At 43.7% G+C, this 14,765-nt stretch overlaps 1 protein-coding gene across 2 annotated transcripts in view; it reads left to right on the plus strand.

Moving 5' to 3' along the window:
* The first annotated feature begins 1,624 nt into the window (after positions 1 to 1,624).
* The window catches only part of GAB3 (GRB2 associated binding protein 3), a 64,551-nt gene continuing 51,410 nt past the window's right edge, over positions 1,625 to 14,765 (plus strand). For both annotated transcript variants that reach the window (XM_089903929.1, XM_089903930.1), the window contains exon 1: positions 1,625 to 1,734. In XM_089903929.1, the coding sequence (XP_089760055.1) occupies positions 1,663 to 1,734 (72 nt within the window). In that variant the 5' untranslated portion in view covers positions 1,625 to 1,662. The remainder of the gene's footprint in view (positions 1,735 to 14,765) is intronic.

Raw genomic sequence — 14,765 nt, forward strand, 5'->3', positions numbered from 1 at the left:
CACTAAGGATTCAGGCTCAGTGGGAATAAAGGTTTGGTTGACTTACCAGGTAAAGAATTCTGACCAGCTGAGGCTGGAGAGCAAAAGGAGGACAGGGACTGTAGTGAAGAAGGAAGTTATAAAGACCAATGAAATTATGATCTCAAGATCAGTTATAGAAAGGAGAATTGTAGTAGCTGTGTGTGCGCGTCTGTGTGTGTGTGTGGTGAACATATAAACTTTTCCCATATTTCTTCTCTCCAGATTTTATGTATGTCAAATAAAGGCTGATAGAGGTTAGCTTTATGTTTTTCTTTAGGTTTTAGGATATTGAAGTGAGGTGGTGTCTGAACTAGAGATGGCTACAGTGACGGATGGGCCTTTTGGTGTCCTGTTTTAGGGAGTGCTTTTTAGTTTTGTAGGAGGGATAGGATAGCAGTATTACTTTGCCAGGAGTGAGTTGTTGTTGCTTTCAGCGCCCACAGACTCCCAATGCTCCAGCACTCCATTGATTTTATAAGCACCTTCTTCCCTAAATTAAATCCCTTTCTGCTTGAAACACCTAGAGCAAACTCTGTTTCCTCCACTGAACCCTGACTGATTACAGAACAACACATGAACCCTACCATACAAGAGTCATCACTGTGGAAACTTCAGATGTATGGTAGGAGGCTGAGAAGTCTTTTTGTAAGTCAAAGAAATGATGTGGCATTTGTTTCTTCCAAGTGTCACTTCTAAGGGAGAGGTGTCACGCTGAGGGAAAAGAGCACTACAGGTCAGGGAGCTGGCCAGGTGACGCCATACTAATCACTCGGATTAGCATTGTGGATGCGGCCCCGAAATTTGGTATCCGTGCTTTTCTGTTTATAAAGTGTGTTCATAAAGGGCAGAGTGTGCCTCGAAGGGCAGCACAGACAGGCCTGGCTGCCTCTCAGCTGAGTTCCTACTTGTGCGACTTTGGAGGGTGATATGATCCTGTTTCTCATTTTACTCACCCGCACAACTGAGATCATGATCAAGCCCACTTGATAGTGTGTATGGATCCAGGGAGCTAATGCCTGTCCAGTGGTGTGCACACTCACCGGCCCTGCAGCCGCATGTCTGCGTAAGTGTCGTGTGCGTGGCTGTTACTTACCGGGCCCAGCACACCGCCTGCACCATCATTCTTGGATCCATGTTTTAAAGCCTTCGGGTCAAAGAGACTGCAAACAGCACTTCCAGTTTTGAACCTTTTGATTATGGATGATTTGGATTTAGTTTTGCTGCAGAGCTCATCACCGGATAAAGAGATCTTCGGGGGAGGGGCACAGCAGAAGCAGTAATTTGCAAACCACCAAGTGGAAACGGGAAGTCAAGGGGCAGTTAGGCTTTTCTTCATCCCTAAGCATTGACATCGCAGGTGCGGGGTCTAGATTTCGGCTCTTGTGACCCCGAGGCCCGGGCACCAGCCCTTCAGACGCGGCTGACCGCGGGCGGGGGCGAGGGCGGCGGGGGACCGGCTCTGGCCCGCAGGGCTTTCCTGCCTGAGGCCGGGGGTGGCGCCCGTCCCCTCCGGACGGGGGTCGCGGGGCCGCGGGGGCGGCGCTGGGAGGGCGGGCGGGCGGCGCTGGGCCCGCCCCGCCGGCATCCCCGCCGACTTCCTCCCGCCGCGGACGCCGGCCCAGCCGGAGGAAGCGCGGCACGATGAGCGCGGGCGACGCCGTGTGCACGGGCTGGCTCGTCAAGTCGCCCCCCGAGAGGAAGCTGCAGCGCTACGTGAGTAGGGGCGTCGCCGCGCGTCCTCGGAGCCCCGGGTGGCCGCGGGGTGGCCTCGGAGTGGCCCGGGAGCCCCGCGCTCGGGCTGCGGGCGAGGCCGGCGGACGGAAAGCGAGATCGCACGTCGAGCCGGAGCGCGCCGAGCCGACGGGAGGGAGGCGGGTGGGGCGAGCCCGGGCGCCCGTCTCGGTGCGGGAGCGGCCGGGGGAACCTCCCGAAAGAGCGGCCCTGTCGCCGTGCCGCGGTGGGGGAGAGGGACGGGGACCCCGGGACGTGCCGCCTGCACGGGGCGGGTGCGGAGGCTCCGCTTTCCCCCGGGGTCGCGAGCACTGTCTTCCCACGGAGCTGTCGTCGGACACGACCGTCCGCAGCCTTCCTCAGGGTGTCGCTTCTCAGCTTCTCTTTTCTGCGGACACTGCGCTTTTCGAGAACCTCCGGTAACCATGGACTTTTGCTAGGATGAGACAAGGGGCACTCGGGAGAGCACACCTTAAATGTACGAGCCACAGATCGAACATTCATTATGTCCACCCGCGTCCTCGGGACAAGCAACGTACAGCTGCTCAGACCCCTTTCTCCATTGACCCGGGACTACACTAGTGTCCGTCTCTTGCGACTCTTTGCGAAGTTTTTTTCTTTTTTAAATTAATTAATTATTTAATTTATGGCTGTGTTGGGTCTTCGTTTCTGTGCGAGGGCTTTCTCTAGTTGCGGCGAGCGGGGGCCGCTCTTCATCGCGGTGCGCGGGCCTCTCACTATCGCGGCCTCTCTTGTTGCAGAGCACGGGCTCCAGACGCACAGGCTCAGTAATTTTGGCTCACGGGCCCAGTTGCTCCGCGGCATGTGGGATCTTCCCAGACCAGGGCTTGAACCCCGTGTCCCCTGCATTGGCAGGCAGATTCTCAACCACTGCGGCACCAGGGAAGCCCTCTTTGCGAAGTTTTTTGCCGTTTGTTCTGCTGAGCAGCGTTTTAGAGGCATGTTCCACTTAGCGTGTAGATGCCATAGATGTAGACACACCTAGATTCTTCTGATTACTACCACTGTTTACCTTCATCATTCTTTTTGAGTCCCCGAGTCTACAGACACGAGGTCCACTATTACTCAGCCTCTAAGGCACCCAGCTGCTTCACTAACGGTGCATCTGCTTTGAAGACTCATGATATTCAGGTGAGGGTCTGTCACAGAGCGCAGCACTTACAAAGCCATCTCGAGGTAGCTTTCCTTGTTGCCCTTCGGAATGTGAGACACCTTAAATGTTTACGGCAAATTGTCAGATGATGCAGGAAGGTGCTGAACCTGGACTGCAAAGTTCGTGGCAGATTTTTTTCCAATCCTGTTTTCTATCTTGTCCTGACCAGACTGGCTTAGGAAACTTTATTAGTACTTCATCCACCTCGGGAAGGCATGGGTGTCCATACCTCTTATTACATGTGCTTCGTTCTCTTGAGGTGCAGTGGAGGTGTGGCAGGCGTGGACTTTGCACAGCTTATAGGCGTGTGGGGCATGTGATGGGGTGGTGAAGGAGGAGACTTAGGACACAAGACTACCTAGATGTCTTACCAACACTCCAAGACATAAACCTGGGCCTCTCAGGCTATTGTTGGGAACTTTTTATAATGAGGGACATAGTCGTTTTGACAGTCGATGCTCTTTGGTTGAAAGGAGTCCCTGAAACACACCCCATAGTCAGTTTCCGCTTGTCTCTAAGTTCTGCAGGAATCCCGTATTGCCGCTAGATGGCGATCATTTGTCAGTGCTCACAAGCCGCTTTTCACGCAGATCCTGTCGGGAGTGCTCATTCCGTCTTCCTTTTAATTGAGCACCAACTCTGAACCAGGCCCTATGCCATTGGCTAGAGAGAGCAAAAGAGACTTTACCCCTGTCCTCCAGAAGTCCAGAGTCTCACATGTGTTACACAATGACATAACGAAGCTACTTAGTGGCACAACTAGGGCAATAACTTAGTTCTTTGCGCTGCCAGCCAAGTAGCTCTCTGTTAATGTTTGTAAACCACAGATGGAAGCTAAGTCTGTATTTAGGTAAGTCCTTCAGTCCGAGGTAAGCTGGTGTTTCATTCTCGAATCTATAAAAGATAGTTTTATCACTGTTCTTTAAATTTTAAATTTAACTATAGTTAATTTACAATATTGTGTTACTTTCAGCTGTACACCTTCAGATTTTCTTCACTATAGGTTATTACAAGATATTGAATATAGTTCCCTGTGCCATACAGTAGGTCTTTGTTGTTTATCTATTTTATATATAGCGGTGTGTATTTACTAATCCTGAACTAACTTATCCCCTACCCTTCCCCTTTGGTAATCATGTTTGTTTTCTACGTCTGTGAGTCTATTTCTGTTTTGTAAGTTCATTTGTATTTTTTTTTAGATTCCACATATAAGTGACATCATATGGTATTTGTCCTTCTCTGACTTACTGCACTTAGTATGATAATCTCTAGGTCCATCCATGTTGCTGCAAATATTTCATTCTTTCTTATGGCCGAGTAATATTCTGTTGTAGATATACGTACCACATCTTCTTTATCCATTCCTCTGTCAATGGACACTGAGGTTGTTTCCATGTGTTGGCTACTGTGAATAGTGCTGCTATGAACATTGGGGCGCATGTATCTTTTTGAATTAGACTTTTCATCTTTTCCAGATATATGCCTAGGAGTGGGATTGCTGGATCATATGGTAGCTCTATTTCTACTTTCTTAAGGAGCCTCCATACTGTTCTCCATAGTGGCTGCACCAGTCTACATTCCCACCAACAGTGTAGGAGGGTTCCCTTTTCTCCACACCCTCCCCAGCATTTATTGTTTGTAGACTTTTTGCCATTCTGACAGGTGAATTACTGCTCTTTTAAAAGATGGTTGATTCTTTTCTGTTTTTTCTTTCACAAATATACAAACTTATTCTTATAAACAGCCAAATGATCTAGGAATAAATACAGTAAAAAGTGAAAGACCCTCTTTAATTTTCCCCACATCCTACCCTTCCTGTGCATCCCTCCTCATTCCCTTCCACGCCCCTCCCTAGGGATGACAACTGTTAGAAGTTTGGTTAGTGTTATTCTTTAAAAATTTCGAAGAAGATACAATTTTCTTTTTGCACAAATGAGATCATACTATACAAACTGTCCTGCGATTTTCTTTTTTTCACAACAATCCTGGACATCTTTCCAAGTTAGTACGTATAGATTTGCTTCATTCTTTTAAACCATTGCGTAACATTCCTGGTCATAGACATAACATATTTTAACAATTTCTCTGTTGATGAACAGTTATCTTGCTTTTATTTTCTCAACTTTAAAGAATGCTGTAACAATGATGATAATAAAATTATAATAATTCACATTTATTGAGTGGTTGTATGTGCCAGACACTACACTAAAGACTTTACTTGAATTATCTCATTTAATCTTCAAAACAACACTAAGATCCAGGTACTACTTTTATCTCTGCATACAAGTTCTTTGTTGGGTATATAATTTGCAAATATTTTCTACCAGGCTATAGTTTGTCTTTTCTTTCTCTTACAGTATCTTTTATAGAACAAAGATTTTAAAGTTTTGATTAAGTCCAATTTGTCAATTTTTCTTTTATGGATCATGTTTACCGTCAAATCTAAGAATTCTTGCCTAACCCTAGATCCTGAAGGTTTTCTCCTATGTTTTTTCTCCTAAAAACTTTATAGTTTTACACTTTAGACCAATTATTCATTTCAGTTAAAAATTTTGTACAAGGTGTAACATTCGTGTTGTGATTCATTTTCTTGCAAACCAATTACATTTATTGAACAAACTGTCTTTATTCCATTGAATTACTTTTGCAACTTGGATGGACCTAGAGTCTGTCATACAGAGTGAAGTAAGTCAGAAAGAGAAAACAGATACCGTATGCTAACACATATATATGGAATCTAAGAAGAATATAAAAAAGGTCATGAAGAACCTAGGGGTAAGATGGGAACAAAGACACAGACCTACTAGAGAATGGACTTGAGGATATGGGGAGGGGGAAGGGTAAGCTGTGACAAAGTGAGAGAGTGGCATGGACATATATACACTACCAAACATAAAACAGATAGCTAGTGGGAAGCAGCCGCATAGCACAGGGAGATCAGCTCAGTGCTTTGTGACCACCTAGAGGGGTGGGATAGGGAGGGTGGGAGGGAGGGAGACGCAAGAGGGAAGAGATATGGGGACATATGTATATGTATAACTGATTTACTTTATTATGAAGCAGAAACTAACACACCATTGTAAAGCAATTATACTCCAATAAAGATGTTAAAAAATTTTTTTAAATCAATTGGTCATATTTATGTAAGTATTTCTGTGTTCTCTAGTCTGTTCCCTTTATGTCTTTGTTCATCTTTATGCTAACACCATGCTGTTTTGATGACAAGAACTTTATAGTAATTCTTGAAAGCAGGCAGTTTTAGCCCTCCAACTTAGTTTTTCTTTTCAGAGTTGTTTTGGCTATTGTTGGTCGTTTGCTTTTCCATACCAGTTTTAGAATTCGTTTGTCAGTTGATTTTTGTTTATTAACCTTGTATTCTGCAACCTTGCTAAACTCACTTATTTATAGTTTGAACTTTCAATACTATCAATATTGTATAAAAATGATGAGAACAGACATCCTTGATTTTTCTTGATCTAAGGGGGAAAGCATTTAGTCTTTCACCTTTTAAGTACCTTAGCCGTAGGCTTTTTGTGGGTGCCTTTTCTCAGGCCGAACTTCCCTTGTATTGCTAGCTTGCTGAAACTTTTTATCGTGAATTGGATTTGTTAAGTGCCTTTCTTGCATGTGTAAAAATAATAATATGCATTTTCTTTTTTTTGTCTGTTACTATGGTGAATTATTCTGATGGATTTTTGTATCTGGAGCCAGCTTTGAGTTCCTGGGATAAACTTCACTTGGTTGTGATGTTTTATCCTTTTCATGCTTTTGTTTTTTTAAAATAAATTTATTTTATTTTATTTTGGGCTGCATTGGGTCTTAGTTGCTGCACGCGGGCTTTTCTCTGGTTGCGGCGAGCGGGGGCTACTCTTCGTTGCGGTGCGCGGGCTTCTCATTGCAGTGGCTTCTCTTGTTGGGAGCACGGGCTCTAGGCGCGCAGGCTTCAGTAGTTGTGGCACATGGGCTCAGTAGCTGTGGCTTGCGGGCTCTAGAGCACAGGCTCAGTAGTTGTGCCACATGGGCTTACCTTAGTTGCTCCACAGCATGTGGGATCTTCCCGGATCAGGGCTCAAACCCGTGTCTCCTGCATTGGCAGGCGGATTCTTAACCAGTGCGCCACCAGGGAAGCCCCTTTTCATGTATTGCTGGATTTAATTTGCTAATATTTTGCTGAGGGTATTTGTGACTTTGTTCATGAAGGATATTGATCTGTAGTTTTTCTCTTTTGTACTATCTTTCTCTGGTTTTGACATTAGCATAATGCTGGTAACCACTACTCTCTTCTCTGTATCTATGTGTTTGTTTTTGTATGTTTTGTTTGATTTGTTTATTGTATTCCACATATGAGTGAAATCATATGGTATTTGGTATTTGTCTTTCACTTATTTCACTTAGCATAATACCCTCTAGGGCCATCCGTGTTGTTGCAAATGGCAAGATTTCAGTCTTTTTCGTGGCTGAGTAATATTCCATTGTGTATGTATACACATCTTTATCCATTCATCCATCAGTGGGCACTTAGGTTGTTTCCAAATCTTGCCTGTTGTAAAGAATGCTGCAATGAATATAGGGGTGCAGATACCTTTTCTAACTAGTGTTTTCATGTTCTTCAGTTCGTATTTATTGTACTCACTGTATTTTACAAATAGTTAATCAATTGATTCAACACCATTTGTTGAAGAGTCCTTCCTCTCTATATATTTTCATTATATGTTGCCAGAGAGAGTGTATTTTTAAGGAATATATGCACATGATTCAAAATCAAAGCATATCAAAGTATATACAGTGAAAAGTAAGTTTCCCCCTCCAGCTGCAAGCATTGCGGATTTTCCTTCCAGATATATTCCATGCATATACAAGCATATTTTTTGAACAAATGGTAGTATACTATATTCACTATTTTATAACCCTCTTTCTTAGTATATTTTGGGGATTGTTCCATATCAGCACATAGAGATCTTTCTCATTATCTTTAACAACTTCATAATATTTCACTGTATGGAGCTACTATGATAGACCTTTTCTTGTGTCCAGTCCCATGCTACTATAAACAATGCTGCCATGAATATCTTTGTACATTGGTCTGTGTAGTCATGTGCAATTAATTCTGCTTGTAAAAAAATGCTTAGAAGTGGAATTTCTTAGTCAAAGTGTATGTGAATGTAAAATGCCAATAGATATCAAAGTGCTTGTCTCTCTGCAATGCCCCAAATATAGTGTATTATCAAACGTTTTGATCTTTGTAAAGTCAATAGTTGATAAATGGTATTTTATTTTAACTGAATTTCTTTATGAGTGAGGTTGGGCGTCTTTTCATATATAAAAGACATTTGTATTTATGTTTGTACAGCATGATTTTAATTGCAACCTAAGTCTTAAATCCTTTCATGGGTCTATTTTGGGGCAATTTTGTTCAGTTGCTTCTTCTGCTTTTATCTCAGCTTTTAAACTGTTATTGAATAAGTATCACACTTACATGATTCAAAAATGAAAAATCTCACCCTCACCTCTGTCTTCATCCATCTTAATTGCCCTTAGCCTTCAAGTAACCATTTTTCTTAGTTTTTTCCTTCACACTTCCAGTATTTCTTTCTATAAATACGAGGACATATGTACATAGCTTCTTTTTAAAATTTTTTAATTTTATTTGCGGTACGCGGGCCTCTCACTGCTGTGGCCTCTCCCGTTGCGGAGCACAGGCTCCGGACACGCAGGCTCAGCGGCCATGGCTCACGGGCCCAGCCACTCCGCGGCACGTGGGATCTTCCCGGACTGGGGCACAAACCCATGTCCCCTGCATCAGCAGGCGGACTCTCAACCGCTGCGCCACCAGGGAAGCCCTGTACATAGCTTCTTACGCCCCACTTTCTTACACAGTATCCCATTCTATATCTTAGTCTGTTCATTTAAGAAGACATACAGACAAGCACAGGGAGCTCTACTCAGAGATCTGTGGTGACCTAAATGGGAAGTAAATCTAAAAAAGAGGGGACATATGTATACATATAGCTGATTCACTTTGCTGTACAGCAGAAGATAACACAAAATTGTAAAGCAATCATACTCCAATAAAAAAAAAAGAAGACATACAGACAGTCAACAAGCACATGAGAAGATGCTCAACATCACTAATCATCAGGGAAAAGCAAATCAAAACTGCAGTGAGATGTCCCCTCACCCCCGTGAGAATGGCCACCATCACGAAGGCCACAAATAACAGATGCTGGAGAGGGTGTGGAGAAAAGGGAAGCCTCCTGCACTGCGGGTGAGAATGTAAATTGGTGCAGCCACTACGGAGAACAGTATGGAGATTCCCCCCCAAATTAAAAATAGAACTACCATGTGATCAACCAGTTCCACTTCTGGATATTTATCCAAGGAAAATGAAAACACTAACTTGAAAAGATATCTGCACCCCCATGTTCATTGCAGCATTATTTGCAATATTCAAAGTGGGTGTGGAAGCAACCTAAGTGCCCATCAACAGATGAATGGATAAAGATGTGGTACAGGGCTTCCCTGGTGGCGCAGTGGTTGAGAGTCTGCCTGCCGATGCAGGGGACACGGGTTCGTGCCCCGGTCCAGGAGGATCCCACATGCTGCGGAGCGGCTGGGCCTGTGGGCCATGGCCGCTGAGCCTGCGCGTCCGGAGCCTGTGCTCTGCAGTGGGAGAGGCCACAGCAATGACAGGCCCACGTACCGCAAAAAAAAAGAAAAAAAAAAAAAGATGTGGTGCATACATATACATACAGTGGGATATTACTCAGCCATAAGAAAGAATGACATCTTGCCCTTTGCAGCAACATGGATGGAACTTGAAGGCATTATGCTAAGTGAAGTAAGTCAGACAGGGAAAGACAAATGCCATGTGATCCCACTTTTATGTAAAATCTTAAAAAACAAAAAAGTTGAACAGGAACTCAAAGATACAGAGGAAAGATTGGTGGGCGATGGCGGTTGGGGGGTGAAATGGGAGAAGGTGGTCCAAAGGTCCAGGCTCGCAGTTATAAAATAAATAAGTCCTAAGGATATAATATACAGCATCTCGACTATAGCTAGTAACACCGAATTGTATATATGAAAGTTGCTAAGAGAGTAGATCTTGAAAATTCTCAAAAAAAATTTTTGTTCTAGAATTCTGCCCATGTCAGTGACCAGAGATCTTCACTATTTTTGACAGCTGTACAATGTCCTGCTGTGTGGCTGTAGCATGTTTATTCAACCAGTTCCCTATTTTGGACACCTGAGTTGTTTCCGCTCTTTTGATTTTGCATCCATTGCCACAACTAGTCGCATGGTATATGTGACATTTTGTACTTGTGCCGGTATATCTATATGATTCCCAGAGCTGGGATTGCTGGGGCTATGAATCTATACATGTAGTAGACATTAACGAATGTTCCATTTTGCATTCCTTCCAGCATGTGTTGTTCAACTTGGGGATTTTTGCCATCTGATAGGTGAGAAATGGTATTTCTGCGTCGTTTCAATTTGCAGTTCTTTTATTCGGAGGGAGGTTGAACATTTCTTGACATGTTGGTCTTTTTAGTCGCAGTTTCTGAGGGGTGATAAGTCCTTTGTGAGAAGAGATTTGTATACGTTTCCCCAGTTTGTCACTTGTATTTTGACTCTGCTTATGTTGTGTGTGTGTGTGTGTGTGTGTGTGTGTGTGTGTGCAAAGGGAAAAAGTGTATGTAGTAGAATGTGTCAGTATTTTCTTTTACAGCTTCTGGATTCTCAGTCAGATTTAGGAAGGCCTTTTCCCCCTCCCTGGTTTTAAAGGAATTCACCTGTGGTTTCTTCTGGTGCTTGTATGGTTTTGTTTGTTTGTTTTTAATTAATTTATTTTATTTATCTATTTTTTGGCTGCGTTGGGTCTTCGTTGCTGCGCGTGTGCTTTCTCTAGTTGCAGTGAGCGGGGGCTACCCTTTGTTGTGGTGCACAGGCTTCTCACTGTGGTGGCTTCTCTTGTTCGGAGCACGGGCTCTAGAACGCAGGCTTCAGTAGTTATGGCACGCAGGCTCAGTAGTAGTGGCACACGGGCATAGTTGCTCCACGGCATGTGGGATCTTCCCAGATCAGGGCTCAAACCCGTGTCCCCTGCATTGGCAGGCGGATTCTTAACCTCTGTGCCACGAGGGAAGCCCCTTGTTTTGTTTTATTCACTTTCTTCCCTGAGTGTTCAGGTTTATTGAGGGCATGGGGGTCTACAGGGGAGACCCAAGTGCCTGCACGTGGCCGGGGATGGGGTCTCCAAAACCTGGGTTGACTTGAAAGTGTGACCCTCAGCTCCATCCCACCAAAGGCTTGGGACTCCAGTGTGGCTGCACTGCGGGGGTGGTTGCCTTTGGGTGTGGCCCCATCAGGGCAGCGACTTGGCACATTTCTCGCCCTTCAGGCAAGGCCCACGGCCATTCTTCCCCAGGGAGGTCACCTACTCAGCGCTTAGGGCACTTGGGTGCCGAGTCTGGGGCAGGCAGCTGGATGGCAGCAGAAAGGAGCCCTGGACTGTGTGTTTTGTTTTGTTTTTTACATTGAGATTTGGGATCCATTTGGAGTTTATCCTGGTGCAGATGTAAGGAATGGATCCGACTTTATTTTTTTCCAAATGGCTGTACAGTTTTGCCTGCACTACTTATTAAAAAGTTCATCTGTATCCCCACTGATTTGAGATACTGTCCTTCCTTATTATATATGAAATTCCCACATTTATTTATTTATTTATTTATTTTACATCTTTATTGGAGTATAACTGCTTTACAATGGTATGTTAGTTTCTGCTTTATAACAAAGTGAATCAGTTATACATATACATATGTTCCCATATCTCTTCCCTCTTGCATCTCCCTCCGTCCCACCCTCCCTATCCCACCCCTCTAGGTGGTCACAAAGCACCGAGCTGATCTCCCTGTGCTATGCGGCTGCTTCCCACTAGCTATCTACCTTACATTTGGTAGTGTATATATGTCCATGCCTCTCTCTCACTTTGTCACAGCTTACCCTTCCCCCTCCCCATATCCTCAAGTCCGTTCTCTAGTAGGTCTGTGTCTTTATTCCCGTCTTACCCCTAGGTTCTTCATGACATTTTTTCTCCTTAAATTCCATATATATGTGTTAGCATACGGTATTTGTAATGAGGTGGATAGACCTAGAGTCTGTCATACAGAGTGAAGTAAGTCAGAAAGAGAAAGACAAATACCACATTTATTTTTGTTTCAGTTTCTGGTTCAACTTCCATCGCTCCCTCTGTCAGTTCATGTGCCATTATTAAGCTGTTTTCATTATAGAGGTTTTACAGTTGATTTGAATAGTGATATGGCTAGTCCCCCTTTATTGTTCTTTTTTTGGAGTTTTTAGAGTTATAGAGTTTTAAGAGTTTTTAGAGTTTAGTTTGGCTAGTTTTGATTTAATTTTCCCACATGAACTTGAGAATCGGCTTGCTTAATTTCAAAACAAAACCTGTTATTACTGGGGAGGAGAGTTAAGTTAGATTTTTAAATTAACTTAGAACTGACATTATGGTGTGGAGCCTTTCTATCCAAGTCAGCTTTTATGTTTTTTTCACATTGGTCTTTACACAATTCTTATTAGGCTTATGCCTGTTTGGGGTTTTTTGTTTGTTTGTATTCATAGGGCTATTGGTTTCTGTCTTCACCTGAATTCCTTAGAAAACAGAACTTGTGCCAAGGCTTCTTTGCCAAGGCTTTGTTGGGGTTGTAATCTCAGTGCAGTGAGAGTGATGGGAAAAAGGAAGAAAGGAAAGAATGTGCAAATTCGTGTGTTACTGAGTTGGCCATAGCTTCGTGAGAAAACACAGCCACTGGTTGGGATATTTGGATGGATTTGGACAGGCTCTGTAGAACCGATTCACCTTGAAACCGTCTTTTGCAACAAAGAAGGGAGATAAATGTATCTGCCAGTTCCCTTACGGCTCCTGTCTCTCAGTGCCTTTTGGGGCAGCCACTGGGAAAGCCAGTGTTTTTTGGCCTGGTGTCTCATCTGAATCCAGAAGTGGTGGAAGGAACTGGAGTATTTGAGGGTTCACTGGCTCGGGCCTGGGAAGGGTGGGAGGGTCTCTCAGCAGAGGCCATGGCTCCCCACTGAGTGAGCAGCTGGGCCTGGAAGGCAGGTGGCGCCAAGATGCACAAAATTGGGTCCAATATAATTCCAACATATTAATATTCTATCCTCTTACCTTTGAATTCTCTTACTTTTTGTAGTAGTTTTTCAGTTGATTCTTCTTTGGGGATTTCTTGTGTATACGATCATGTCATCCAAAAAAGAAAGAGTTTTTTTTTTTTTAATTTATTTGCCTGTGCCAGGTCTTAGTTGTGGCAGGCGGGATCTTTTAGTTGCGGCATATGGGCTCTTTAGTTGTGGCATGCAGGATCTAGTTCATGCAGGATCTAGTTCTCCGACTGGGGATGGAACCTGGGCCCTGTGCATCAGGAGCTTGGAGCTTAGCCACTGGACCACCAGGGAAGTCCCCAAAATAGAAAGAGTTTTACCACTTCCTTTTTCAATTCTTATGTATCTTGGTTTTTTTCCTCTTGTCCAAATGTGTTGGTTAACACCCCAATGTGAAACAGTAGTATTGACAATGGGCAAGCTTATTTTGATCTTGACTTTTATAGGCATGCCTTCAATGTTTTCCTGTTAAGAAAAATATTAGAAGTTTATACCAATTGAACAACAAATCCCCATTTCCTTCTCCACCTGTCCCCCAGTGACCACCATCCAGTTCTCTGCTTCTATGAGTTTGACTGTTCTAGGGACCTCATATAAGTGGAATCATGCAGTATTTGTCCATTTTTGTCTGGCTTATCTCACTTAACATAATGTCCTCCAGGTTTATCCATATGTCACAAATGGCAGGATTGCCTTTTTTTAAGGCTTAATAACATTCCACTGTATGGACATACCACATTTTCTTGATGCATTCATCCAACACTTAGATTGTTTCCATGTCTTGGCTTTGTAAACAATGTTCTGATGGATGAACATGGGAGGACAGATATCTCTTTGAGATCCTGATTTCAATTTTTTTGAGCATATACCCACCAGTGGAATTGCTGGCCTGTATTGGTATAAAGTTTCAGTTATACAAGATAAATTATTTCTAGAGATCTGCTGTACAGCATAAAGCCAATAGCCAACAATACTATATTATGCACTTAAAAGTTGTTAGAGGGGTAGATGTCATGTATGTGTTCTTACTGCACACACATTGACACACACACAAAGGAACACAGGAAAACTTTGGGAGGTGATGGATATGTCTACTACCTTGACTGTGGTGATGATTTCACAGGTGTCTACATATGTCAAACTCATCAAATTGTACACATTAGTTATGTACAGTTCTTTGTGTGCCAATTATACTTCAATAAAGCTGCTCTTTAAAAAAAGAAAGAGGGCTTCCCTGATGGCGCAGTGGTTAAGAATCCGCCTGCCAATGCAGGGGACGTGGGTTCGAGCCGTGGTCTGGGAAGATCCCACATGCCGCGGAGCAATGAAGCCCGTGCACCACAACTACTGATCCTGTGCTCTAGAGCCCACGAGCCACAGCTACTGAGCCCGTGAGCCACAACTACTGAAGCCCGCGCACCTAGAGCCCATGCTCCACAACAAGAGAAGCCACCACAATGAGAAGCCCAAGCACCGCAACAAAGAGTAGCCCCCGCTCTCCACAACTAAAGAGAAAGCCCATGTGCAGCAATGAAGACCCAACACAGCCGAAGAATAATTTTTTTAAAAAATCTTAAAACAATTTTCTTTTTAAATACTTTAAAAAAAAAGAAAGAAAAATATTGACTTTGGGGCTAGGAGAATATATTTT

The sequence above is a fragment of the Delphinapterus leucas genome, chromosome X (genome assembly GCF_059928025.1).
Source record: "Delphinapterus leucas isolate spDelLeu-1000000601 "Yukka" chromosome X, BTC_Dleu_Yukka2, whole genome shotgun sequence".
Taxonomy (NCBI): Eukaryota; Metazoa; Chordata; class Mammalia; order Artiodactyla; family Monodontidae; genus Delphinapterus; species Delphinapterus leucas.